Source organism: Hyperolius riggenbachi, chromosome 2 (genome assembly GCF_040937935.1).
Source record: "Hyperolius riggenbachi isolate aHypRig1 chromosome 2, aHypRig1.pri, whole genome shotgun sequence".
In the NCBI taxonomy this organism is placed as follows: domain Eukaryota; kingdom Metazoa; phylum Chordata; class Amphibia; order Anura; family Hyperoliidae; genus Hyperolius; species Hyperolius riggenbachi.
In genome coordinates this window covers 499495728-499523613 of record NC_090647.1, presented here as the reverse complement: position 1 = coordinate 499523613, position 27886 = coordinate 499495728, and the positions used below count along the sequence as shown (strand labels likewise).

Genomic DNA, 27886 nt, shown 5'->3' with positions numbered 1-27886 from the left:
AAATGAGTCATAAATTACTTTTCTCCTATGTTGCTGTCACTTACAGTAGGTAGTAGAAATCTGACAGAAGCGACAGGTTTTGAACTAGTCAATCTCTTCATGGGGGATTCTCAGGGATTTATTTATTTTCAAAAACACTTAGTAAATGGCAGTTGCTCTGTCCAACTGCCAAAAACTGTGTAGCAAGCAGGAAAGCTGGCCAGCATCATTGTTTAAATCCTTTTTTCCTTCTGTCGGTTCTGTCAGATTTCTACTACCTACTGTAAGTGACCGACCAGGAAGCGACCTGGCGAGGTCAGCTTCTGCAGCGAAGTACACTGGGAGCCACTTGAGCTGCAACGAGTGCACAGGACGGCAGCCAGGGGCTGGAAGAAGCCCCAGGTAAGTGGATTTTGTTTTTATGCTTGGATGTTTTCTTTTGGCTACTTATACACTAAGACGTTGCGTTTAGGGGACGTTATAGGGCACATAACGTGCCCCTAACGCAACGCCTGGTGCTCTCTGATGTGGGCGTCGGAGTGAGCCGCGTTGTGCAGCTCACTCTGGCGTCCGTGATGCCGTGATGCGCACTCTTGGACGCATGCGGCATCACGTGGTCCCGCCTGGCCAATCGCCGCACAGAGCGGCCGCTCCAGGAAGTAAACACTGAACGTCACACCGTGCAGTGAATATTAATTAGCCATGTGCCTGGCCGCTCTCCACTCCTCCCCAACACTACTGAGCATGTGCAAACAGTCTAACGTGGCTTAGCCGCGCATAACGCACAGCATGCAGCACTCTCAACGGATGTGCTGCGTTACAATGTAACACAATGTGGGCACTGTGAACAGGCTGATTGATTTTTCATTACTGTGCGGTGGGGCTGCGTTACAGGCTGCTCTAACGTGCGCCTGTAACGTCTCACTGTGAAAGCAGCCTTAAAGAGGAACTTTAACCAAGGATTAAACTTCGTCCCGATCAGTAGTGGATACCCCCTTTACTATGAGAAATCTTTACCTTTTCTCAAATAGATCATCAGAAGGGCTCTGTATGGCTGATATTCAAGTGAAACCCCTCCCACAGTGTGATGTCATGAGACCATGGTCCTGGCCGTTTCCTGTCTGTGAACCTTGTTGCACTGGGGGAAATTACATCTTTTTCCAACTGCCAAGCAAGCAATGTCACCCTATGTGCATAGTGCTCTCAGTAACAAACATTCCGCACAGATCACCCGGCAGAACTAAAGAGGTCTCCACCAATGATATTTAAAATGCAAATAAGGGAGAGGAAAGATTTTACAATGGGCAAGCACTGACTAAATAATCTATAAATGAATAATATAAAAAATAAGCAATTTTATTCATTATGTTATCCAATTTGCAAACATGAATTTATTAGGGAGTATTCAAGCATAGGAAGGTCATTTAAAATGTAGAAACTTTTTATAAAGATAAAGTTACAGAATACACTTTAAAGACATCATTAAATTTTGGTTTATTCCCGTGTTACCCCTCCCCGTAGAGCATAAATGTCAAACTCTGGCCCGTGGGCCATATCTGGCCCTCAGAGCCATTCAATTTGGCCCCCAAGTGGTTTCCCCACTTTGCATTATGTTTGGCCCATTCTAGACCACCAGGGAAGCTATATTGGAGGTGAGACCTTAGAACACCAGGGAAGTCATATGAGGCAGGTAGGAGGAAAGCACTAAACAGTAGGAGATTGTAATAAGGGAGGGTGGAGACCACTAGACACCAAGGAACTGTATAAGGGAGGGAGGACCACTAGACACCAGGGAATTGTATAGGAGTTGGAGGGGGGCCATTGGACACCAGGGAACTTTGTAAGGGAGGAAGGTGGCCAGTAGACATTGAGGTTGGTCTGCGACTAGGTCCCGTTGTTTAATTCCGGCGCATTTTGTATTTGAGTTTGACACCCCTGCCCTAGAGGATGCTCTGCCAAGCCTCCTCCCCCACCTTAGTAACAAAATGAGTCACCTGACTGTACAGCACTTGGTCCCACACTATCAATCAAGGGGTCAATACCTGCCCCGCATGCCATAGTAACAGTATGTGCACCCTTACTGTGCCAGAGTTCTATTCAACCCACCATACCTGGCCAATCAGCGACAAACTATAGTGAAATGGGGCAACAGAAAAGATAGCAATCACCCACTTGACAGTTTTGGTAAGGTGAGTAGGGGGTCAGGCCACTGGATACTCATCACTCCCTAGACTGTTTTCTGAGTGATTCGATTTTTCATCCAAAAAAACTCCTATTGATTCCAGAATTTTTATTGATCATAATGTAATCAGGTTTGGCAATTTAAACCTAGCCTCCTACCGAACCACCACGTCCCCCACCCCCTCACTCTGCATGCCTAACCTTAACCATCCATACAGCCCGCCCTTCCTGGGCAAAAAATAGAAAAATATAGGGCACCAAGGAAGATTAGGCATTGCCGAAGGCGCTCATATAAATATTGGCTATGGGTGGAGATTTGGGCACCAGAGGCCCCCAATAAATTGCAGGCACTGCGTCCGCCCGCTATGCAAAATGCGGCTTCAATAGTGGGTGCTAAGAGCCAAATTTTCTGTCCATAGCCAACATTAATATAGGCGCCTGTGGTAGTGCACTAACTCCAACAGCGCTCCGGTGCCCAAATTTCCTGCTTCCCCTTAGTGAGACACATCTACTATTATATGTACAAACACTCCGTAGGAAATTAAAAAAATGTATTCAGTTGTTGAAATAATAACATGTTCGCATAGAGCAATTAGATGATCTGCAGGCAGATATCCAGTGATAACTGTATGAATTCAGTAAGCTCCAGTGAGAGGTATGTAGCTGTAAAGCCAAGACAAAGTTCATCAGGAAATGTCAAGGCTGGAGGTGGAAGATCCATAAAAAAAAAAAAAAGTGAAAATATGCAGTCAAACAGGGTCCAGACAGGAAAATGGAGACCGAGAGCCCAATATAGTGTAGTATATTATGTATAAATTAGAGGAAATATAAATCGTAAGTATTATACTTACAAACCTGGGTTGCTCTAAGGCAACCACTGTATATGCAGGTGGGGAGATTAGGCCTGACCCCACTCAGGACTAAGATGTCGCTCTCTGTAGACAGAAGAAAGGAGGGTATGTCACCCTTCCACCAAGGGTGGATAACTTTATGTGCAAAGATACAGAGGCGCCAATAGGATAAAACAGGATAAAAGGTTTAAAAAGGTTTAGGTGGCGGTGGTGGACCGTCCACACACAAACAGACCAGAAAAAAGGCTGTTGATTGTAGAAAAAACAATTTATTCACATACTCCTACATAAAAGTGCAACGCGTTTCACGGGCAAACATCCCGCTTCATCAGGCAATGAACAATCGGAGTATCTCACTAGAAATGACAGAAATGTAAAGCATATCAGGGAGCTGAAAATAAATATAAGGGGTAGCAAGAGAAACTTCTTAATTTTGTTGCATAGTATATGGACTACTAACATGGTATGTGTGGAGTGTTTCGTATGGGGTAAATAGTATGGGAGGGGGCAGAATATATGTGAGGGGGTGTGGGTGAAGAGGACCTGGTGTTGCATTGGTATGAGTAGATGGGGACGGTACAGGCAGGGGTGGGTGCAAGTAGCTAAACTAGGGACAAGCTATTGGAGATATGTGCAGCAGCAGCAGATTGGCGCTCCTCACGCATGTACTGCAGGTACTTGTCCAGGTCCGTCTCCATCAGCTGTCGTAATGCCTGCTGCATTATCGGATCAGTACAAACGGACAGTCCAGTACTGGCCGGTTCCAGGCGAGTACCTTCAGAAACTCTGGGATTGGGGTCCACACTGACATTCTCCTGCGTAACTGTTGATGCAGAGCCCTCAGGATGCACAACCTCTGTACGGTCAGGAGTCTCAGTCTCTGGTTCCCCTCGATTGTCAGATGGGCTGGTATCCACTTCAGCGGACACTCCCGGCTCCCGCAGTTGCTGGGTATCCCATTGAAACAATTCCGTTACCAGGTCCCCTTGTTTCTTGCAGCCGACATCAATGCCTCTCTCTTGGCAAAGATTTTGCAGGTCCGCCAGGCACATTTTCTTGTAGTTCCCGGACATTTCCACGCCAAATAAAATAAAACTTTTGGGGAGGGGTACTGGCTACACAGTCTCTCTGTATATATAAAAAATATATTGCCTTCCAGCTACACCAACGAATTAGTTCGTTTATTGATAGCACTAGCGCTTTCTTAGATACTTTCAGCACAACACAGGCCCCAACCGCTGCCTAACCACTGTCACAAGAGCCCTTAGTGGTCTGACCGCACTTAGCCTTCTAAACGGTGCCAGCGCACAGATCGTGCGAACTCTGGTCGCAGTCAATGCGCAGGAACCGTTAAGAATTAGCCGCAGACAAACCAGAAGGGAGCCTGTGAGACACGGGTAATTACAACGTACACACGATTCCACGGTATCTGCCACCACCACTGGTATGGGCCAGTGGACCCGATTTACTGACTGACTAGTCTTGCGAATAAAACGGTTAAACACACGGTATTCTGTCTAGCCAACAACAAACAAACAGTAGCGTATCTTCAGAGACCCGGGATCAGTTCTGTGTGTGCTGATAAGCAGGGTAGCGGACAGTGAATGACTTGGAGAAAGTCGTTTATTCACGCAATATAAATAATTAATATATACAGACAATTATTAAAATCACAATTATTAAGACAGTAATAGCCAGTATGAAATAAAAAGGGAGAAAATACTTATGGTTTGTGGAAATATGTCCTTTTGTGGGAAAATCAGAAAGTTCAAGCAAAACGGTTTCAAGTTCTTAAAGCTCTTGGTTTCAATCAAAGTTCAGCAGAATTCTTTGTTCCAGGTTACAGAAGATGCCAATCAAGATGGCCGCTAGCACATGCGTCCTTTGTTTCAGATGGGTCAGCAAAATGGCCACCAGCCCTATGTCCTCTGGCTGGCCGCAGGATGTTCTCAGATGGATGGAATGGGAGGACTCGCAGCCCGCCTGCTGGCCAGGTGCTTTTGATGAAGCTGGTTTGGGGGTGTGGCAATGCCGACCCCTCTGAGTCACCAACCAATGCCAGTCCATTCCCTCTGAGAGATTTTAGGGCTAAACTTATGAAATGCTGTAACTCCTGAACCATACACGTTATATTTAGGGGGGTAACAGCTTCATACTTGGTGGAAAATACAGATTAATATGATATCCGACATGGCTAGTGCAGCAGATCAGGGTCCTGGGTAGATTCATACCTGGGTTGTAGGGGCCCCGGGCCCCTCTCGACTGGTATCAAGAGATCCAGCATGACCCTACGGATCCAATGATACCGCTCTCATAACCACCCTATTTATTGTATTCTGTAAATGGGCAAAAGATTATATAGTACATTCATTTCTTCCTGCTAAGGCTGGAGCCAGGCTGACTGGAGTCCAGCTGTGTCTGCTTCTTGGGATCTCCCTCTATGAAAGGCCCTGTTGGCTCCTTCAATTAACATCTGAATGTGAGATCAGCTTAGACAAACTTTGAGTTTACACCTCTGGCTTAATCAGCAGTCACAGGGCCAGTCTTCCTGCCAGCTGCTAACAGGGGAAAAAAACTGCCCATTTAAAAAACCAGGAATGTCAGTCTCTAAATCGCTGGCCTGACTACACTCACGGGCAATCGGCGCAATAAACCGATTGCGTTCTCGTTTCTCACGGCTGTTCCGTGACAGGGCCTCAAACTGTCCTGCATAAGCAGTAGTGATGTCAAGTCACACGGAGGGTGTCCAGCTATCAGGGAAAGTGTGAGTTTAGTCACAGGATCACTAGTGAGTGCAGAGGATTCACAAGTGGAACTGGTGATCAGTGTGTGGGAACTAGTGGAACTGGTGATCAGTGTGTGAGAACAAGTGGAACTGGTGATCAGTGTGTGAGAACAAGTGGAACTGGTGATCAGTGTGTGGGAATAAGTGGAACTGGTGATCAGTGTGTGGGAACAAGTGGAACTGGTGATCAGTGTGTGGGAACAAGTGGTACTGGTGATCAGTGTGTGGGAACAAGTGGTACTGGTGATCAGCGAGTGGGAACAAGTGGAACTGGTGATCACTGTGTGGGAACAAGTGGAACTGGTGATCAGTGTGTGGGAATAAGTGGAAGTAGTGATCAGTGTGTGGGAATAAGTGGAACTGGTGATCAGTGTGTGGGAACAAGTGGTACTGGTGATCAGCGTGTGGGAACAAGTGGAACTGGTGATCAGCGAGTGGGAACAAGTGGAACTGGTGATCACTGTGTGGGAACAAGTGGAACTGGTGATCAGTGTGTGGGAGAGTGGAACTGGTGATCAGTGTGTGGGAACAAGTGGAACTGGTGATCAGTGTGCGGGAGAGTGAAACTGGTGATCAGTGTGCCGTAGAGTGAAACTGGTGATCAGTGTGTGGGAGAGTGGAAATGGTGATCAGTGTGTGGGAGGGTGGAACTGGTGATCAGTGTGTGGGAATAAGTGGAACTGGTGATCAGTGTGTGGGAATAAGTGGAACTGGTGATCAGTGTGTGGGAGAGTGGAACTGGTGATCAGTGTGTGGGAGAGTGGAACTGGTGATCAGTGTGTGGGAGAGTGGAACTGGTGATCAGTGTGTGGGAGAGTGGAACTGGTGATCAGTGTGTGGGAGAGTGGAACTGGTGATCAGTGTGTGAGAGAGTGGAACTGGTGATCAGTGTGTGGGAATAAGTGGAACTGGTGATCAGTGTGTGGGAGAGTGGAACTGGTGATCAGTGTGTGGGAGAGTGGAACTGGTGATCAGTGTGTGGGAGAGTGGAACTGGTGATCAGTGTGTGGGAGAGTGGAACTGGTGATCAGTGTGTGGGAGAGTGGAACTGGTGATCAGTGTGTGGGAATAAGTGGAACTGGTGATCAGTGTGTGGGAATAAGTGGAACTGGTGATCAGTGTGTGGGAATAAGTGGAACTGGTGATCAGTGTGTGGGAACAAGTGGAACTGGTGATCAGTGTGTGGGAACAAGTGGAACTGGTGATCAGTGTGTGGGAGAGTGGAAGTGGTGATCCGTGTGCGGGAGAGTGGAACTGGTGATTAGTGTGTGGGAGAGTGGAAATGGTGATCAGTGTGCGGGAGAGTGGAACTGGTGATCAGTGTGTGGGAACAAGTGGAACTGGTGATCAGTGTGTGGGAATAAGTGGAACTGGTGATCAGTGTGTGGGAATAAGTGGAACTGGTGATCAGTGTGTGGGAATAAGTGGAACTGGTGATCAGTGTGTGGGAATAAGTGGAACTGGTGATCAGTGTGTGGGAATAAGTGGAACTGGTGATCAGTGTGTGGGAATAAGTGGAACTGGTGATCAGTGTGTGGGAATAAGTGGAACTGGTGATCAGTGTGTGGGAATAAGTGGAACTGGTGATCAGTGTGTGGGAATAAGTGGAACTGGTGATCAGTGTGTGGGATTAAGTGGAACTGGTGATCAGTGTGTGGGAACAAGTGGAACTGGTGATCAGTGTGTGGGAACAAGTGGAACTGGTGATCAGTGTGTGGGAACAAGTGGAACTGGTGATCAGTGTGTGGGAACAAGTGGAACTGGTGATCAGTGTGTGGGAACAAGTGGAACTGGTGATCAGTGTGTGGGAGAGTGGAACTGGTGATCAGTGTGTGGGAGAGTGGAACTGGTGATCAGTGTGTGGGAGAGTGGAACTGGTGATCCGTGTGCGGGAGAGTGGAACTGGTGATCCGTGTGCGGGAGAGTGGAACTGGTGATCAGTGTGTGGGAACAAGTGGAACTGGTGATCAGTGTGCGGGAATAAGTGGAACTGGTGATCAGTGTGTGGGAATAAGTGGAACTGGTGATCAGTGTGTGGGAATAAGTGGAACTGGTGATCAGTGTGTGGGAATAAGTGGAACTGGTGATCAGTGTGTGGGAATAAGTGGAACTGGTGATCAGTGTGTGGGAATAAGTGGAACTGGTGATCAGTGTGTGGGAATAAGTGGAACTGGTGATCAGTGTGTGGGAATAAGTGGAACTGGTGATCAGTGTGTGGGAATAAGTGGAACTGGTGATCAGTGTGTGGGAATAAGTGGAACTGGTGATCAGTGTGTGGGAATAAGTGGAACTGGTGATCAGTGTGTGGGAATAAGTGGAACTGGTGATCAGTGTGTGGGAATAAGTGGAACTGGTGATCAGTGTGTGGGAATAAGTGGAACTGGTGATCAGTGTGTGGGAATAAGTGGAACTGGTGATCAGTGTGTGGGAATAAGTGGAACTGGTGATCAGTGTGTGGGAATAAGTGGAACTGGTGATCAGTGTGTGGGAATAAGTGGAACTGGTGATCAGTGTGTGGGAATAAGTGGAACTGGTGATCAGTGTGTGGGAATAAGTGGAACTGGTGATCAGTGTGTGGGAATAAGTGGAACTGGTGATCAGTGTGTGGGAATAAGTGGAACTGGTGATCAGTGTGTGGGAATAAGTGGAACTGGTGATCAGTGTGTGGGAATAAGTGGAACTGGTGATCAGTGTGTGGGAATAAGTGGAACTGGTGATCAGTGTGTGGGAATAAGTGGAACTGGTGATCAGTGTGTGGGAATAAGTGGAACTGGTGATCAGTGTGTGGGAATAAGTGGAACTGGTGATCAGTGTGTGGGAATAAGTGGAACTGGTGATCAGTGTGCGAGAATAAGTGGAACTGGTGATTAGTGTGTGGGAATAAGTGGAACTGGTGATCAGTGTGTGGGAATAAGTGGAACTGGTGATCAGTGTGTGGGAATAAGTGGAACTGGTGATTAGTGTGTGGGAATAAGTGGAACTGGTGATCAGTGTGTGGGAATAAGTGGAACTGGTGATTAGTGTGTGGGAATAAGTGGAACTGGTGATTAGTGTGTGGGAATAAGTGGAACTGGTGATCAGTGTGTGGGAATAAGTGGAACTGGTGATCAGTGTGTGGGAATAAGTGGAACTGGTGATCAGTGTGTGGGAATAAGTGGAACTGGTGATCAGTGTGCGAGAATAAGTGGAACTGGTGATTAGTGTGTGGGAATAAGTGGAACTGGTGATCAGTGTGCGGGAATAAGTGGAACTGGTGATTAGTGTGTGGGAGATCCATAAGGTAGCTGCTCCCCCATAGTAAGCCATGAAGGAAACAAGCTGCAGGGTATTGACTCAATACTACAACAATAAAATTCTATATTTAGAAGATCTATTTGGACAATGCAGATACTTCCTGAATAAATATTGGTCAGTAAGATACATTGCCAGCCAGCATCACTGAGTAGGAACAGTCACTCAGGACAGGCCAGCAATTACTGAGCAATCGGCACACGTTAGGCCTCATTCCAGAGGAGAACACTACAGAATGCAAAGTGAAATTTTGCTCTCTCAAAATATTTGCTATAAACATTGCTACACAAATGTCTATGAAATTCAGAATTAGTTAAAAATAACTTTGTATATCAATTTGCAGCCAACTATCAATTTCCGGTGGGGCCTGTGTAATCAATATATGGCATAAAGAGCCTTTTATACAGAGGCTCCTAAACAGGCAGGGAGGCCCACATTTTGTGATTCAGTATAAATGTATAAGGAACATAAATGTGCTTCACTTTTTCTTACTGAGCTTAATTTAGGTTGCACCCCTCCCCCTTCTCCATGCTCTATACTCACCTATGAGGGACATCAATTTGGAGGTCATGTGACCCTACCATCCAATCACGGCGCTGCAATAACTCTGATCAGTGCATACCTGACTCCATCCTTCCCTCACAATCCCTGCATCACACGTACACCCATGTTGCTCCAACACTGCCATGCCATATCACGGAAACCATACTCACCCCAGTCAATACACTGCAGGGGAGGTCCATGGTGATAACAGACATGCCTCCCTTCCAATCAGTGGTGAAGGGAGGGCACAAGCAACATGAGCCGCACCCCTCAGAGAAGTCACCTCAGAGGCCCGGCCACTGCGATGATACAGCAGTTCACCTGTGGAAGCCGAGGCCAAGCCAGACAAATGTCCTCCCTGGAACTTTCAGGGATCCTGGTAAGTATAAGGTCCCAGCAAAAATTGTAGTGAAATATTGACTGTGCTGTGTTAGTCCCATATAAACACTTACATGGGGAAATTTTGTAACTGATCAAAGACAATCTGGATTTATCACTTAAAGTTCTCAGTGCAGCTGCACTTATGTCATTTTCATTACATAACTTTTATAGGCAGACTAAGCTGCCGCATAAGGGCTCTTTCACATTAGGGCAGATTTTGTGCGTTAACCAAGGTAAAATGAAAGTCCATAGACTTTCATTTTACCTTTCACACCCAACGCTGCGTTTCGATGCGTTGCGTTTCTGACGCACCCGGGCGCAGTTTTTTCCTCCAATGCACCCACGAGCCAGCGTTTTCCGTCGGCTTTAATTACCAGCTACCGCCGCTGATTGCGTCGCACCGCAGATACCCGACGACACGCCGCAGGCAGACATTGCGTGCAGGAGAACGGCTCCTGCACGCGTTGTCTGATGCAAAAGAGCCCTAAGAGCTCAGATAATAATGTAATATTCTGTATATGGCTGATGATCTTCGGACAGTCCAGATATTCCCTTTGATCTGCTAGTGCCGAGAAGGAAACTGTTCCAGGGATCTCTAATCGGTATGTACACTACACAGAGAGAGAGTAAGGACGCAGGACAGGAAAATGTGGATTACTCAGCATACATCTAAAAACATCCTGAGTTAAAGTGCAAGCAAACTCTTGTACAGCACACAATGAAAAGTATTTTGTCCACATATAGTTGCTGAAGAAATGCACTTCTCTGTGTCCTGTGTTTGTTTAGGAATATCAACTTGTCTTATTAGTTCTCATCAACAACTGTGAATAGACTGCAGGAGAGCTCTGTCAAGGCCCGCCCTCCATATAGAAAACGCAGAGGCTTAACCATTTCAGTACTCCCTGCAAAAGTGAAACCAAGTAAAACTTCAGTTCTTTTTAGGAATTCTATAAAGTGTAATGATTTTATTTCTATAAAGATATTCATGCTGTAGCTGAATTTTTTTTCCAGCAGAGAGGAAGTTCTGAGTATAGTTCCACTTTAAAGAAGTAACTAAATAACGTACTTATTTTTTACAGTATTACCTTTTAAATTATTCAGTTATTATTTCCTCATCCTGATTTACATTCTGAAATTTATCACAGGCGCATCTCTGCAGAATGTTTGTTTACTGATAGTTCTAAAGCCAGTGAAAATAATACCTGTTTCCCAGAATGCTCTAGGAGGAGAATTTCCCATATCTAAACAGCCTAGGCTGTGGCATTGCTAGGAGGGCAGGACTACATACCAATATACAGCAATACAGTGTATAGATCAGTGTTCTCCCTAGAATTTTTTTCCAGCTGGGTGGTATGAAAAAGTAGCCGGGTGGTATGAAAAAGTAGCCGGGTGGGGCAATATGAGAAAATGCTGGGCTGGTACTTTTGTGTGCAACTCTGCTTACAGAATAGGAAGTAGTGAGCAGATGAGAGCCGGGTGCTCATCAAAACTAGCCGGGCGGAGCACCCGGCTAAAAGAGCCTGGGGAGAACACTGTAGATATAGGAAACATTTCTGAAGCTGAACAGCGAGGAGAGCGCCAGCGCATACCACTAAGGCTGCATCTGAAATGACCACCAGCTCAGTGTGAAGCACCTAAATAGATTTTCAGCACACTTTGCATTCAATTCAGATGCAAATCACATGCACATCTGCTACTACTTATTATGCATAATAAGTAGTAGCAGATTTGCATGTGATTTACATCTGAATTGAATGCAAAGTGTGCTGAAAATCTATTTAGGTGCTTCACACTGAGCTGGTGGTCATTTTCATTTCAGATGCAGCCTTAGTGGTATGCGCTGGCGCTCTCCTCGCTGTTCAACAAAATGTAAGTTACACATTTTTTTTGCTTAGCTGCTCCCAAGGTTTTAAATTTAGGTTAGGTCACTTGCCTGGAGGTTTGCCTCACCGTGGCGCAAGTGTCTAGTATAATATACTTTGCATGCAAACCATATTGGAAGCTAAAGTTCCTCCTAGTTTAATAAATGTTAGCACTTGTCTAGGATGCAGGGCATGCATTTTTCAGTCTGACAGAGGCGGTGTATGCCTGTGCGATTAACCATTCAATTTCAACATGTGTTTAGGGACGCGCAGCCTTTCCCCCCACCTTTTTTTAATTTCTGAAGCTGAAACCAGGATAACTAATGTAAAAGTGGGTATCCTGAATAATTTAGGGCATTCTACTATATGTCACTACGGTGCCTCTTTAAATTGGGTGTGAGATTTTCCTGACGGAATATCAGCAATGTTACGAGATATTCTACTCAGGATTGTGGGACCGGAGTCAGAGCAATTTTTGGGTAACTGGAGTTGGTGGTTTTATAAACTAAGGAGTCGGAGTTGGAGTCAAATGACTTTTGTACCGACTCCATGTGCTGTGGAGTCGGAGCAATTTTGGGTACCAGGAGTCGGAGGTTTCATAAACTGAGGTGTCGGATGATTTTGTAGCCACTGCTCAACCCTGGTTCTACTATCACCTTATTTTATCATATCTTCTCCTCACACTGAGCTACCCCCATCTATGTCTAACACCAGGGCTTCCATAGGGGCAAACTAGGCAATTGCCCAGGGCTCCCGAACTGGCTGCTGGGCATCCCCTAGGCCCAGCAGAGTTTGCGCAGCGAAGTGCACTCACCGGTCCAGGCCAGAGCAGTCCGGCAGGATCACAGAGCAGAGGCGCACCGCGAGGATGAAGATCGAGGATAGCAGAGTAAAGGAGGAGTGCACCGGCTGAACTAGTTAGTACGCTCAACTGCACATACTCTGCAGGGCCCCGGGAGTCCACTCTTCACAGGTGGGGAGGCCTGGGGGGGGGGGGGGGGGCCTGTATTTTTTGCGCAGGGCTTCATAGTAGCTTGCACCTGGCTTGCCTAACACTTACCTACTCTTTACCTAAGTCTAACACTGACGCTAATCAGAAGACTGTAGTTCGACTACAGAGTTGCCACTAGTCAGAGTTTGGCAATACTACAGCCACACTTCACCACCCAAATTACCTTCCCTAGCCGATATTTGTATTGGGGCCTATGGCGGCGTGCAATTTTTCACCCAAACTATCTCACTAGCTCTCGATTTCCCATTAGGCACAATGCCACAATGGGATGCTATTCCTAAGAGGCCACCAAAGGGTCAGATGTTGAAGAGGCTACCTTACTCTTGTGGCTCTTAAACATATAGGCCTAAAAGCTTTTGGCGTGCTAATTACAGTGCTAAGTAGTTAGCACGCCCACAGCTTTTACTCATCGCGTGGAAAGTTGAGCGCCGGGTGCGCCCGAATCATCGCGGCACTAAACTTTCCATGCGATAACTTAGCGCACAAAGCTTAGCGCGACCTAGAGCCCTTTAGGCGTGCTAAGGGACTTTTCACAGGCGTGCTAACACTTAGCACACTTTTGTGAATCAAGCCCATATTGTGTGAGAAACATATTTTGCAATGCACTGAGGGGATGGCTTTGTAGAGGGGAAGGTTCAGTCTATACTATATCCGCTTCCCTGCGCATTTACTACAGTGGTCGTCAGCAAACCAGCATTAAGACAGGTGCATGCTTTCCTATGGCCCTGTTCACACGCCCGTTTCAAGTCTGTCATAGATAAACATGATGACTTTTCCTAGAGAGCAGCAGCTCTAAACTTTATACACAGATCTCTGGGTCATTTGATTGACTTTTCCAAAGGGAATTTCACTAGAACAGCCACATCAAATATGAAAATTGGGTAAGTAATGGCAACGTCCCTTATTCACCTTTCCCAAAAAAAAGCTGTAAAATCTACTGCTACAAGCCGCAAACACTTGCCGAAGTGCCATTGTACTAATAATATTTGCGATTTAAGCCATTTCTTTTTTTTTGTTCTTTAAGGCTAGATTCACAGTGGTCAGTTGCGTTGCAGAATAATTTTGAACGTCAACTCACTGCCCATAGGATTCTATAAGACTGTTCACAGTAACATATTGCGTTATTCTAACTCACTGCATGCAGGCATTGTATTAAAGTCTATGGCCAGATTCCATTGCAGTTCACAGTCATACAAGTTATGCAACTGACCACTGTGAACCCAGCCTTAGGCCGGTTTTATACCTGGCCATAGGGTTGCAGTGCGATGCTCTGCCCCATCACATCGCACCGCCAAAAACTACATTCATATGAACCTGTGATGGAGTGCGCCGACCGGGTCATATGCATATCGCCCCCACACTCCCTTTGCACGTCTCCAGCACGCCCTTACCCGCCCCTTGCCAAACTATTTTTTTTTTTAAAGGTGAAGAAATATGGCAGTCTACATATCCCTCTCTTTTCAGGTGGCCTTTAAAGGGCTTCTAATGGTCCCCCGCAGACATCCTGTGTTGGCGCAGCCACTCACCGATGCTCCGGCCCCGCCTCCAGTTCACTTCTGGAGTTTCAGACTTTAAAGTCTGAAAACCACTGCGCCTGCTTTGCTGTGTCCTCGATCCTGCTGATGGCACCAGGAGCGCACGGCGCAGGCACAGACCATACAGGGCTTGCGCAGTACGCTTCTGGTGACATCAGCGGGATCGAGGACACGGCAACGCAGGCGCAGTGGTTTTCAGACTTTAAAGTCTGAAATTACAGAAGTGAACCGGAGGCGGGGCCGGAGCATCAGTGAGTGGCTGTGCGGGCACAGGATGTCTGCGAGGGACCATTAGAAGCCCTGGGTAAGTTCAATACCTTTTCCCCCGACCCCCCTACAGTGTCCCTTTAAGTTACCAGCAGCACACTGAATAATGTTTGGTTATACAGTAAGAATTTGGACTAATGCGGGCAAATTAGTTAGAGAGCTCATTAGAGAAAGAGCCTGATGGACGGGCCCAAAACTAACAGTCACACTGAGGAACAATAGACTCTACCTAAAGAACATGTCTATCTAGTTTAGCACAGCAAGGGGTATAGAAATGCCTTCTAAGGCCTAGTGCACACCAAAGCGGTTTGGCGTTTTGCGATCCGCTTGCGGATGTGGAAACGCTTGGGTAATGTATTTCAATGGGCTGGTGCACACCAGAGCGGGAGGCGTTTTGCAGAAACGCATACTCTCGGGCTGCTGCAGATTTTGGATTGCGGAGGCGTTTCTGCCTCCAATGTAAAGTATAGGAAAAACGCAAACCGCTCTGAAAAACGGTAGTTCAGTTTTTGCAGGCGTTTTTGTTACAGAAGCTGTTCAGTAGTTCAGTAACAGCTTTACTGTAACAATATCTGAAATCTACTATACCAAAAACGCTACCCAAAACCGCAAAATGCTAGCTGAAACGCTACACAAAAAAAAGAAAAAGCGTTTCAAAATCTGCTAGCATTTTGCGGATCTGCTAGGGGTTTTTGGTGTGCACCAGGCCTCATAGGTTATTTAAACTGCATATTATACACACTGAGGCCCGGTTTACATTTGCCTAAAAACAGAAAGCGGACCGCAACAGAACGGATGAGAATGGGTGCGAACGGATCCGATCCATTGTTAACCAAACAGATCCGTTCACATTGGTGCATTCGAACAGATCCATTCGTCCCATGGACCGCAAGTTTGTGTCTGCAGCGATTTTTCCCAACCAAGGGATGCGTCGCATTGACCATGGCATAGAGGGGTCACGGATGGAAAACTGAGCCATTTAAAAACTGATCCATGCCACAGATCAGTTTTCCATCCGTGCCAGTGAGAATCAGGCCCAAGTCAGGAACAGAAAGCTGTGTCTGTGGAATTCTGCCCCATAGCCAACTCCAACAAATTTTGCTTGAAGCAACTGATATAAACCAAAATGTCTGACCACCAATCTCAAAAAAGTACCAAAAACCACTGTGTAAACCAACAACAACCCATGAAACAGAGAAGAAGATCCGTCATGCATGAGATTTCCAAAGAACAGTTATGCACAGCCATGTATCAGTACAGGGAAAGGAGGAGAGTATACAGTACATCTGTATCGACAGAGGGTGTCCAGGAATCCAACAACATTGCCATACTTGTATGGTGATCAAATAGCACCAAACTAAAACCACAGCCAATCCTGAGATTGGTAAACTGATAAAAATGCACAAACAACCAGACATGTTCTGTGGATGCCTGAATTTTCTTGCAGGTGTGTACTGGGATTTAGGAACCACCCTTTCTTGTCCATACCTATTCAGACACAGTCCAGACACTTTACTGTATCATAATGCATTGAAATAAAGCAAATATTGGGAAATTTATAAACGCATGCCAGCTGTGTAACAGGTACAGCACATATTAACCGAAAGCAATAAATTATTTTTTTTGCCTTTACGCTCCTGAGATGTAAATCTGGCCCTGATCATTGGAGCACAGACAATAATAATAATGAGAATAATTCTGTATCTAGGCGGATTGATATCTGTACTGTGTAGTGGTGAGCCTGTATTGTTACTGCTGATGGGGTTAAGGTTTCCCTGGATCCCCAATGGGAGCAGTAAGCAATAATCAGAATCCACATGTTTATACCGCACATAATAAAAAACAAAAGGAGTTCGGATACTTATACTTCTATATTTAGGTGTCTGATATTTTAGCTTTCTTGAAAAGTGAATAGGAACTCAATGATGAGCATCACTAGCAGTGACTGAGGAGCGTGGTGAGTGTAAAGTCACTGCTAATGAGGGGAAAGTTTCCCAGCATCACTAGCAGTGACTGAGGACAGTGGTCAGTGTGTAGCGTCACTGCTGATGAGGGGACAGGTGCCCAGCATCACCAGGGCCGGATTTCTGGCAAGGCCACATAGGCCATGGCCTAGGGCACCAGAAGTTTGGGGGCGGCTCAGTGAGGGGCAGTAAAGCTGTTCTATGCAGCCACCCCTATCTACAAGGACAGCTTTAACCTTTGAACTCTCTGTCCTGTACTTGTGTCGTCTCTGCAAGACCTGTAAGCGCTATCCTGCAGGTATACTTCAGCCTAACTCTCATGGTGACTCAATGGGTCCATCATTAACGACTTGAGATGGCAAACAAAGTTCTTAAAGAAAACATAACTTATAATCTATACTGGTATTACTGAAATGGTTATTGTCTGTGACTTCCAATGATGGAAAGTAAGTCGAATTCTTGGGCACATAGAGATAACAACCATACGTATAGTTGGCCTTGGGCGGTAATTAGTACAAATCCGGCCCTGAGCATCACTAGCAGTGGCTGAGGACAGTGGTCAGTGAGTAGCGTCACTGCTGATGAGGGGACAGGTGCCCAGCATCACTCGCAATGACGGAGGACAGTGGTCAGTGAGTGTCACTGCTGATGAGGGGACAGGTGCCGAGCATCACTAGCAGTGAAGGAGGACAGTGGTCAGTGTGTAATGTCACTGCTGATGAGGGGACAGGTGCCCAGCCTCACTAGCAGTGACTGAGGACAGTGGTCAGTGAGTGTCACTGCTGATGAGGGGACAGGTGCCCAGCATCACTAGCAGTGACTGAGGACAGTGGTCAGTATGTAGTGTCACTGCTAATGAGGGGACAGGTGCCCAGCCTCACTAGCAGTGACTGAGGACAGTGGTCAGTGAGTGTCACTGCTGATGAGGGGACAGGTGCCCAGCATCACTAGCAGTGACTGAGGACAGTGGTCAGTGAGTGTCACTGCTGATGAGGGGACAAGTGCCCAGCATCACTAGCAGTGACTGAGGACAGTGGTCAGTGAGTGTCACTGCTGATGAGGGGACAGGTGCCCAGCATCACTAGCAGTGACTGAGGACAGTGGTCCGTGAGTAGTGTCACTGCTGATGAGGGGACAGGTGCCCAGCATCACTAGCAGTGACTGAGGACAGTGGTCAGTGAGTAGTGTCACTGCTGATGAGGGGACAGGTGCCCAGCATCACTAGCAGTGACTGAGGACAGTGGTCAGTGAGTAGTGTCACTGCTGATGAGGGGACAGGTGCCTAGCATCACTAGCAGTGACTGAAGACAGTGGTCAGTGAGTAGTGTCACTGCTGATGAGGGGACAGGTGCCCAGCCTCACTAGCAGGGCCCGAGGACAGTGGTCAGTGAATAGTGTCACTGCTGATGAGGGGGACAGGTGCCCAGCATCACTAGCAGTGACTGAGGACAGTGGTCAGGAAGTGTCACTGCTGATGAGGGGACAGGTGCCCAGCATCACTAGCAGTGAAGGAGGACAGTGGTCAGTGAGGAGTGTGACTGCTGATGAGGGGACAGGTGCCCATCACCACTAGCAGTGACTGAGGACAGTGGTTAGTGAGTAGTGTCACTGCTGATGAGGGGACAGGTGCCCAGCATCACTAGCAGTGACTGAGGACAGTGGTCAGTGAGTAGTGTCACTACTAATGAGGGGACAGGTGCCCAGCATCACTAGCAGTGGCTGAGGACAGTGATCAGTAAGTAGCGTCACTGCTGATGAGGGGACAGGTGCCCAGCATCACTAGCAGTTACTGAGGACAGTGGTCAGTGAGTAGTGTCACTGCTGATGAGGGGACAGGTGCCCAGCATCACTAGCAGTGGCTGAGGACAGTGATCAGTAAGTAGCGTCACTGCTGATGAGGGGACAGGTGCCCAGCATCACTAGCAGTGACTGAGGACAGTGGTCAGTGTCACTGCTGATGAGGGGACAGGTGCCCAGCATCACTAGCAGTGACTGAGGACAGTGGTCAGTGAGTGTCACTGCTGATGAGGGGACAGGTGCCCAGCCTCACTAGCAGTGACTGAGGACAGTGGTCAGTGAGTGTCACTGCTGATGAGGGGACAGGTGCCCAGCATCACTAGCAGTGACTGAGGACAGTGGTCAGTATGTAGTGTCACTGCTAATGAGGGGACAGGTGCCCAGCATCACTAGCAGTGACTGAGGACAGTGGTCAGTGAGTGTCACTGCTGATGAGGGGACAGGTGCCCAGCCTCACTAGCAGTGACTGAGGACAGTGGTCAGTGAGTGTCACTGCTGATGAGGGGACAGGTGCCCAGCATCACTAGCAGTGACTGAGGACAGTGGTCAGTGAGTGTCACTGCTGATGAGGGGACAAGTGCCCAGCATCACTAGCAGTGACTGAGGACAGTGGTCAGTGAGTGTCACTGCTGATGAGGGGACAGGTGCCCAGCATCACTAGCAGTGACTGAGGACAGTGGTCAGTGAGTGTCACTGCTGATGAGGGGACAGGTGCCCAGCCTCACTAGCAGTGACTGAGGACAGTGGTCAGTGAGTGTCACTGCTGATGAGGGGACAGGTGCCCAGCATCACTAGCAGTGACTGAGGACAGTGGTCAGTATGTAGTGTCACTGCTAATGAGGGGACAGGTGCCCAGCATCACTAGCAGTGACTGAGGACAGTGGTCAGTGAGTGTCACTGCTGATGAGGGGACAGGTGCCCAGCCTCACTAGCAGTGACTGAGGACAGTGGTCAGTGAGTGTCACTGCTGATGAGGGGACAGGTGCCCAGCATCACTAGCAGTGACTGAGGACAGTGGTCAGTGAGTGTCACTGCTGATGAGGGGACAAGTGCCCAGCATCACTAGCAGTGACTGAGGACAGTGGTCAGTGAGTGTCACTGCTGATGAGGGGACAGGTGCCCAGCATCACTAGCAGTGACTGAGGACAGTGGTCAGTGAGTGTCACTGCTGATGAGGGGACAGGTGCCCAGCATCACTCGCAATGACTGAGGACAGTGGTCAGTGAGTGTCACTGCTGATGAGGGGACAGGTGCCCAGCATCACTAGCAGTGACTGAGGACAGTGGTCCGTGAGTAGTGTCACTGCTGATGAGGGGACAGGTGCCCAGCATCACTAGATCACTAGCAGTGACTGAGGACAGTGGTCCGTGAGTAGTGTCACTGCTGATGAGGGGACAGGTGCCCAGCATCACTAGCAGTGACTGAGGACAGTGGTCAGTGAGTAGTGTCACTGCTGATGAGGGGACAGGTGCCCAGCATTACTAGCAGTGACTGAGGACAGTGGTCAGTGAGTAGTGTCACTGCTGATGAGGGGACAGGTGCCCAGCATCACTAGCAGTGACTGAGGACAGTGGTCAGTGAGTAGTGTCACTGCTGATGAGGGGACAGGTGCCCAGCCTCACTAGCAGTGACTGAGGACAGTGGTCAGTGAGTAGTGTCACTGCTGATGAGGGGACAGGTGCCTAGCAGCACGGTGGCGTAGTGGTTAGCTCTCTCGCCTTGCAGCGCTGGGTCCCTGGTTCGAATCCCAGCCAGGGCACTATCTGCAAAGAGTTTGTATGTTCTCTCCGTGTCTGCGTGGGTTTCCTCCGGGCACTCCGGTTTCCTCCCACTTTCCAAAAACATACAGATAAGTTAATTGGCTCCCCCTAAAAATTGGCCCTAAACTACAGTACTTGCACTACATAATATAGACATATGGCAATGGTAGGGATTAGATTGTGAGCTCCTTTGAGGGACAGTTAGTGACAAGACAATATATATATACACTGTACAGCGCTGCGTAATATGTCGGCGCTATATAAATACTAAATAATAATAATAATAATAATAGCATCACTAGCAGTGACTGAAGACAGTGGTCAGTGAGTAGTGTCACTGCTGATGAGGGGACAGGTGCCCAGCCTCACTAGCAGTGACTGAGGACAGTGGTCAGTGAGTAGTGTCACTACTAATGAGGTGACAGGTGCCCAGCATCACTAGCAGTGGCTGAGGACAGTGATCAGTAAGTAGCGTCACTGCTGATGAGGGGACAGGTGCCCAGCATCACTAGCAGTGACTGAGGACAGTGGACAGTGATCAGTGTCACTGCTGATGAGGGGACAGGTGCCCAGCATCACTTGCAGTGGCTGAGGACAGTGGTCAGTGAGTAGTGTCACTGCTGATGAGGGGACAGGTGCCCAGCATCACTAGCAGTGACTGAGGACAGTGGTCAGTGAGTAGTGTCACTGCTGATGAGGGGACAGGTGCCCAGCATCACTAGCAGTGGATGAGGACAGTGGTCAGTGTCACTGCTGATGAGGGGACAGGTGCCCAGCATCACTAGCAGTGACTGAGGACAGTGGTCAGTGAGTGTCACTGCTGATGAGGGGACAGGTGCCCAGCATCACTAGCAGTGACTGAGGACAGTGGTCAGTGAGTGTCACTGCTGATGAGGTGACAGGTGCCCAGCATCACTAGCAGTGACTGAGGACAGTGGTCAGTGAGTAGTGTCACTACTAATGAGGTGACAGGTGCCCAGCATCACTAGCAGTGGCTGAGGACAGTGATCAGTAAGTAGCGTCACTGCTGATGAGGGGACAGGTGCCCAGCATCACTAGCAGTGACTGAGGACAGTGGACAGTGATCAGTGTCACTGCTGATGAGGGGACAGGTGCCCAGCATCACTTGCAGTGGCTGAGGACAGTGGTCAGTGAGTAGTGTCACTGCTGATGAGGGGACAGGTGCCCAGCATCACTAGCAGTGGATGAGGACAGTGGTCAGTGTCACTGCTGATGAGGGGACAGGTGCCCAGCATCACTAGCAGTGACTGAGGACAGTGGTCAGTGAGTGTCACTGCTGATGAGGGGACAGGTGCCCAGCATCACTAGCAGTGACTGAGGACAGTGGTCAGTGAGTGTCACTGCTGATGAGGTGACAGGTGCCCAGCATCACTAGCAGTGACTGAGGACAGTGGTCAGTGTCACTGCTGATGAGGGGACAGGTGCCCAGCATCACTAGCAGTGACTGAGGACAGTGGTCAGTGAGTGTCACTGCTGATGAGGGGACAGGTGCCCAGCATCACTAGCAGTGACTGAGGACAGTGGTCAGTGAGTAATGTGACTGCTGATAAGGGGACAGGTGCCCAGCACCACTAGCAGTGACTGAGGACAGTGGCCAGTGAGTAGTGTCACTGCTGATGAGGGGACAGGTGCCCAGCGTCACTAGCAGTGACTGAGGACAGTGATCAGTAAGTAGCGTCACTGCTGAAGAGGGGACAGGTGCCCAGCATCACTAGCAGTGGCTGAGGACAGTGATCAGTAAGTAGCGTCACTGCTGATGAGGGGACAGGTGCCCAGCATCACTAGCAGTGACTGAGGACAGTGGACAGTGATCAGTGTCACTGCTGATGAGGGGACAGGTGCCCAGCATCACTAGCAGTGGATGAGGACAGTGGTCAGTGAGTAGCGTCACTGCTGATGAGGGGACAGGTGCCCAGCATCACTAGCAGTGACTGAGGACAGTGGTCAGTGAGTGTCACTGCTGATGAGGGGACAGGTGCCCAGCATCACTAGCAGTGACTGAGGACAGTGGTCAGTGAGTAGTGTGACTGCTGATAAGGGGACAGGTGCCCAGCACCACTAGCAGTGACTGAGGACAGTGGCCAGTGAGTAGTGTCACTGCTGATGAGAGGACAGGTGCCCAGCGTCACTAGCAGTGACTGAGGACAGTGGTCAGTAAGTGTCACTGCTGATGAGGGGGACAGGTGCCTAGCATCACTAGCAGTGACTGAGGACAGTGGTCAGTGTCACTGCTAAAGAGGGGACAGGTGCCCAGCATCACTAGCAGTGACTGAGGACAATGGTCAATGAGTAGTGTCACTGCTGATGAGGGGGACAGGTGCCCAGAATCACTAGCAGTGACTAAAGACAGTGGTCAGTGAGTAGTGTGACTTCTGATGAGGGGACAGGTGCCCAGCATCACTAGCAGTGACTGAGGACAGTGGTCAGTGAGTAGCGTCACTGCTGATGAGGGGACAGGTGCCCAGCATCACTTGCAGTGGCTGAGGACAGTGGTCAGTGAGTAGTGTCACTGCTGATGAGGGTCTTGGTGCCCAGCGTCACTAGCAATGACTGAGGACAGTGGTATGTAGTGTCACTGCTGATGAGGGGACAGGTGCCCAGCGCCACTAGCAGTGACTGAGGACAGTGGTAAGTGTCACTGCTAAAGAGGGGACAGGTGCCCAGCATCACTAGCAGTGACTGAGGACAGGGGTCAGTGTCACTGCTAAAGAGGGGAGAGGTGCCCAGCATCACTAGCAGTGACTGAGGACAGTGGTCAGTGAGTAGTGTCACTGCTGATGAGGAGACAGGTGCCCAGCATCACTAGCAGTGGCTGAGGACAGTGGTCAGTGAATATTGTCACTGCTGATGAGGGGACAGGTGCCCAGCATCACTAGCAGTGACTGAGGACAGTGGTCAGTGTCACTGCTGATGAGGGGACAGGTGCCCAGCATCACTAGCAGTGGCTGAGGACAGTGGTCAGTGAGTATTGTCACTGCTGATGAGGGGACAGGTGCCCAGCGTCACTAGCAGTGACTGAGGACAGTGGTCAGTGTCACTGCTGATGAGGGGGACAAGTGCCCAGCATCCCTAGCAGTGACTGAGGACAGTGGTCAGTGTCACTGCTGATGAGGGGACAGGTGCCCAGCATCACTAGCAGTGGCTGAGGACAGTGGTCAGTGAGTAGTGTCACTGCTGATGAGGGGACAGGTGCCCAGCATCACTAGCAGTGACTGGGGACAGTGGTCAGTGTCACTGCTGATGAGGGGGACAGGTGCCCAGCATCACTAGCAGTGACTGAGGACAGTGGTCAGTGTCACTGCTGATGAGGGGGACAGGTGCCCAGCATCACTAGCAGTGACTGAGGACAGTGGTCAGTGAGTAGTGTCACTGCTGATGAGGGGGACAGGTGCCCAGCATCACTAGCAGTGACTGAGGACAGTGGTCAGTGAGTAGTGTCACTGCTGATGAGGGGACAGGTGCCCAGCATCACTAGCAGTGGCTGAGGACAATGGTCAGTGTCACTGCTGATGAGGGGGACAGGTGCCCAGTATCTCTAGCAGTGACTGATCAGTAAGTGCCACTTGATGGAAATAGAGATCAGTCAGTGGGGAGAGCAGGATATAAGAGTACAGAGCACCACTGCAGTGATTTACTCATGGGATTCCTTGCAATATATGCACAGACCCCCCAGTTTTTGCCATCCCCCCCTTTCCCTAGCACTGCACCCACCTGTGCTCAGCTGTATGGTGGCGTTCCACTTTCCAGCCTGGGGATGTGAATACACTACCGGTCCGAATGACAGCAAAGCACAGCACAGCCAGCACGGGGATCGTACCATTCTCGGGAGGGGGGAATGAATGACAAATAATATACCCATGTTAAACAGCGTTAGTATTTCCTGCGACACCGGAACCTCCTACCAATTGCTTTACTACACCTCTTTGGCAATGTCTTGGACATATTTAATAGGATAAAGTGGTTTAAGAGGGTATAAAAACATAACTTCGCACAGGGCTCCCCCCTTTTAGGGATGGTACAGTCTGCAATGCTTGGGAGTTGTTCAGGTTCTGCTGCTGCTGATGTCACTCTTTTTAACCTCTTCATCCCTGATCCTCCATAGAGATCTCTGTGCATTGTCAGTAACACAATGGGGTTACTGCAGTGCTATCTACAGGCTGAATTACACCACAGCAAGGCTAGGTTGTGTGTGCAGCCTACTGGGGACTTGAGGCTACAGACTGTCCAGAATTGGAATCAATGGGCGGATCTTCATTTTCCAGCATGTTAAAGGATACTCCACGTTGCTTTCTACTTAGAATCTAGATATATCCGTTCTTGCAATTAATCTTTCACCATATCTAGGAAGATTTGAAGGTTTCTGAAAACTGCATTTCTATTGAAAACACTGCGTAAGAGAGACTTAAAGGGAACCTTAACTCAAAAAAAGCCCATGAGTTTCACTTACCTGGGGCATCTTCATGCCCCCTGCAGCCATCCTGTGCCCTCGCAGTCACTCATGGCTCCTCCCCCGCTGCCAGCTAGTTTAGTTTTTGCCGTACAGTTTTACGCGTTACGGGTGCAATGCCTAAATGTGTGCGCATTCCAACCATAACGCGTAAAAATGTACTTGTTAATGTCCGTGATAGCTTTCTGCACAAGCGGGAATGCGTAAAAATGTATGCATGGCGGCCGGCCGACTCCCAGTCAGCAAAAACGAAACTAGCTGGCAGCAGGGGACCGCAGGAGCCACGAGTGACTGCGAGGGCACAGGATGGCTGCAGGGGGCTGGTAGATGCACCAGGTAAGTGAAACTAATGGGTTTTTGTTTTTTTTTTAGTTAAGGTTCCCTTTGAAGTGGCCCTTAAGTCTGTCAAAAAATGAGATTTACTCACCTGGGGCTTCCCTCAGCCCCCTGCAGCCGATCGGTGCCCTCGCAGTCCCGCTCAGATGCTCCTGCACCCGCCGGCGAACACTTCAGGTTTGGCCGTCACCGGCCGACAGGCATGGGAACGCGAGTGATTCTCCGCGTTCCCAGCCATAATATCGCCCCCTATGCTGCTATAAGAGGCCGCAATAGCAGCATAGGGGGCAATATTATGGCTGGGAACGCGGAGAATCACTCGCGTTCCCATGCCTGTCGGCCAGTGACGGCCAAACCGGAAATGTTCGCCGGCGGGTGCAGGAGCATCTGAGCGGGGCTGCGAGGGCACCGATCGGCTGCAGGGGGCTGAGGGAAGCCCCAGGTGAGTAAATCTCATTTTTTTTGACAGACTTAAGGATCACTTTTAATGGAGTGTTCAGTGTCAAAAGAGTGTCTATACAGCGCTCATTCCCCCGAACTGTCGACTACCAATTACATACAGGTGAAACTCTAAAAATTAGTATATCGTGCATAAGGCCATTTCTTTCAGTAAGTCATTCAAATTAAAAGGTGATATTAATACATGAAATAAGAACCCTTTGCAGGTTTTCTGGATTAATTAGCTGATTAGAGTCTGACACTTTGAGCCTAGAATATTGAACATTTTCACAATATTCTAATGGTGTGAGATTTTAACCAATTAATGGCATCCTGACTTATTAAAACGTCCTGTTTGAGCCTGTTAATGGCAACAGGACGTTATAAGTCACTTTCTCCTGCTGCCGCTCCGCACGTGTGCGTGCCGCTCCCACCACCGTTTACCATCGGATCTCCGTGTTTCGTGATTGGAGAAGAGGACCGAGCGGTCCTCTACCCAATCGCAATGCCTGGAATGAAGGGACGTGACCGCGATCAGCGGCCACGTCCATTCGTAAAACAGGATGCGGTCACAGTTTAGTAAAATGTAAAAAAAATGAACACTTCCTAAACAGGAGAGTGTTCACTAGCGCCATCTTGTGGCCAAAAAGTAAAATTACACATACAGGCACATACATGCAGTACACATACAGTACACTTATACACAATATTAATCAAATTAATAACTTACACTTCCAAAGCCCCCCCCCCCCCTAAAAAACACTTGTAAAAAAAAAAATCTGTTTAAAAAAATACATAAATAGTTATTTTAGGGACTCAGCTTTTATATTTTATGAGGGAATATTACTATAACTTTACTTCATAGGGGCTTGTAATTATGGATCAGACAAAACAAAAAACAAAACAGAAAATAACACCTATATTTCCACATAATATATTGTCGCCATACATTGTGATAGGGACATAATTTAAACGGTTTAATAATTGGGACAACTGGGCAAACAAAATGTGTCAGTTTTAACCACAGGAGAAAGTTTAATTTGAAAACTATAATGGCCAAAAACTGAGAAATAATGAATTTTTCCATTATTTTCTAATTTTTTTCATTAAAATGCATTTAGAACTGGAACACTAAAGGCCCACCGAGGAAGTTTCAGCCTGGGCGACCCCTCCCTCCCTCCCTCCCCTCCCCCCATTTTGGGCTCACATATACATGTACTCTAGAAATTTTGCATGATTTTATGGTAGGGAATAGATTGTAAGCACTTCTGAGGATAGTCTCCAATAGGGATATGTCCACATGCGGCGCGCGCAGCAAAAATAAATGAGTCTCACCACACACTGGAACATGGGCGTGGTCATGATGGGTCATGGGCAGACTTTAAAAAAAAAAAATAAATAAGCAGCGGGGTTATTCACAGAGATTAGGTCTGACCAGATACATTTTAGATAAAATAATCAAGTAGTTACATGCCTCATGATAATTCATCAAGCAGTCAAATGGCAGCAGATTTTCCTACAAAATGCAATCAGATTGGTGGCAGATTCCCTACAAAATGCAATTAAATTGGCAGCAAATATCCCCACAAAATGCAAATTCGGCAGTTCGTTGGGTCAGTACGAGCCTGGCCACAAGGATTTTTACTTACCCGCCGCTTCCTCCATTCCCCTATAGCACATCAGTTCTCTTGATGTCCTCCCGATCCTAACCGCTGTGTTGCGGTGAAATCCGAGATCCAGCTGGGTTGTGAGCTACTGTGTGGAACCGGGAGAACATCAAGGGAGCTACAGGGGACCGTAAGAAACAGCGATGAGCTTCAAACTGATTTTGAGTAGCTACCTACTCAAAATCACTCGTATTCAAAGCGTTAATTAGTGCACCTGAGGGGGCGGGTGAGGGAAGGTTAACATACCCATGCTGCCTTCTGCGTCCCGCGCCGCATCACCTCACTACCACGCTTCCTCCTTCAACCCGGAAGGAGGAAGCGAGGTAGTGACGCAAACGCAACGAGGGACGCAATTGAAGTGCATTAAAGTTGACAGCAACATGGGTAAGTAACCCTCCCTCACAGGCCTCCTCGGGTGCACTAATTAACGCTTCGAATCTGAGTGATTTTGAGTAGGTAGCTATTCGAAATCAATTCGAAGCTCATCACTAGTAAGAAGCCCCAGGAAAGTAAAAATCCTTTTGTCCCGTTCATCAAGGCTTTACTCAATATGCTGAGTCTGAACACTATACAGAAATGCTTCTTCTGATAAACATAGGTATAAATTACAAATCTTATTCCAATTTCATTCCCAGTTCAACATAAATTGCTTCAACTAGACAACTTTTGCTTTAGAAAACATTTCTTCACACATATAGAGTTACTTTATTATTATTATTTAGTATTTATATAGCACCAACATCTTCCACAGTGTTGTACAGAGTACATT

General features: G+C 48.1%; 2 protein-coding genes across 3 annotated transcripts in view; one reads left to right on the top strand and one right to left on the bottom strand.

The window, feature by feature from the left end:
• The window catches only part of DOP1B (DOP1 leucine zipper like protein B), a 232104-nt gene extending 208079 nt beyond the window's left edge, over positions 1–24025 (bottom strand). For both annotated transcript variants that reach the window (XM_068270459.1, XM_068270460.1), the window contains exon 1: positions 23941–24025. The gene's annotated coding sequence lies outside the window, so the exon portion shown is untranslated. The remainder of the gene's footprint in view (positions 1–23940) is intronic.
• Positions 7079–8667, top strand: LOC137545251 (putative per-hexamer repeat protein 5). The gene is made up of 2 exons (XM_068266370.1): positions 7079–7589; positions 7694–8667. Exons 1-2 carry the CDS (start codon positions 7079–7081, stop codon positions 8665–8667), a joined length of 1485 nt encoding a protein of 494 aa, XP_068122471.1.
• Positions 24026–27886: the final 3861 nt, after the last annotated feature.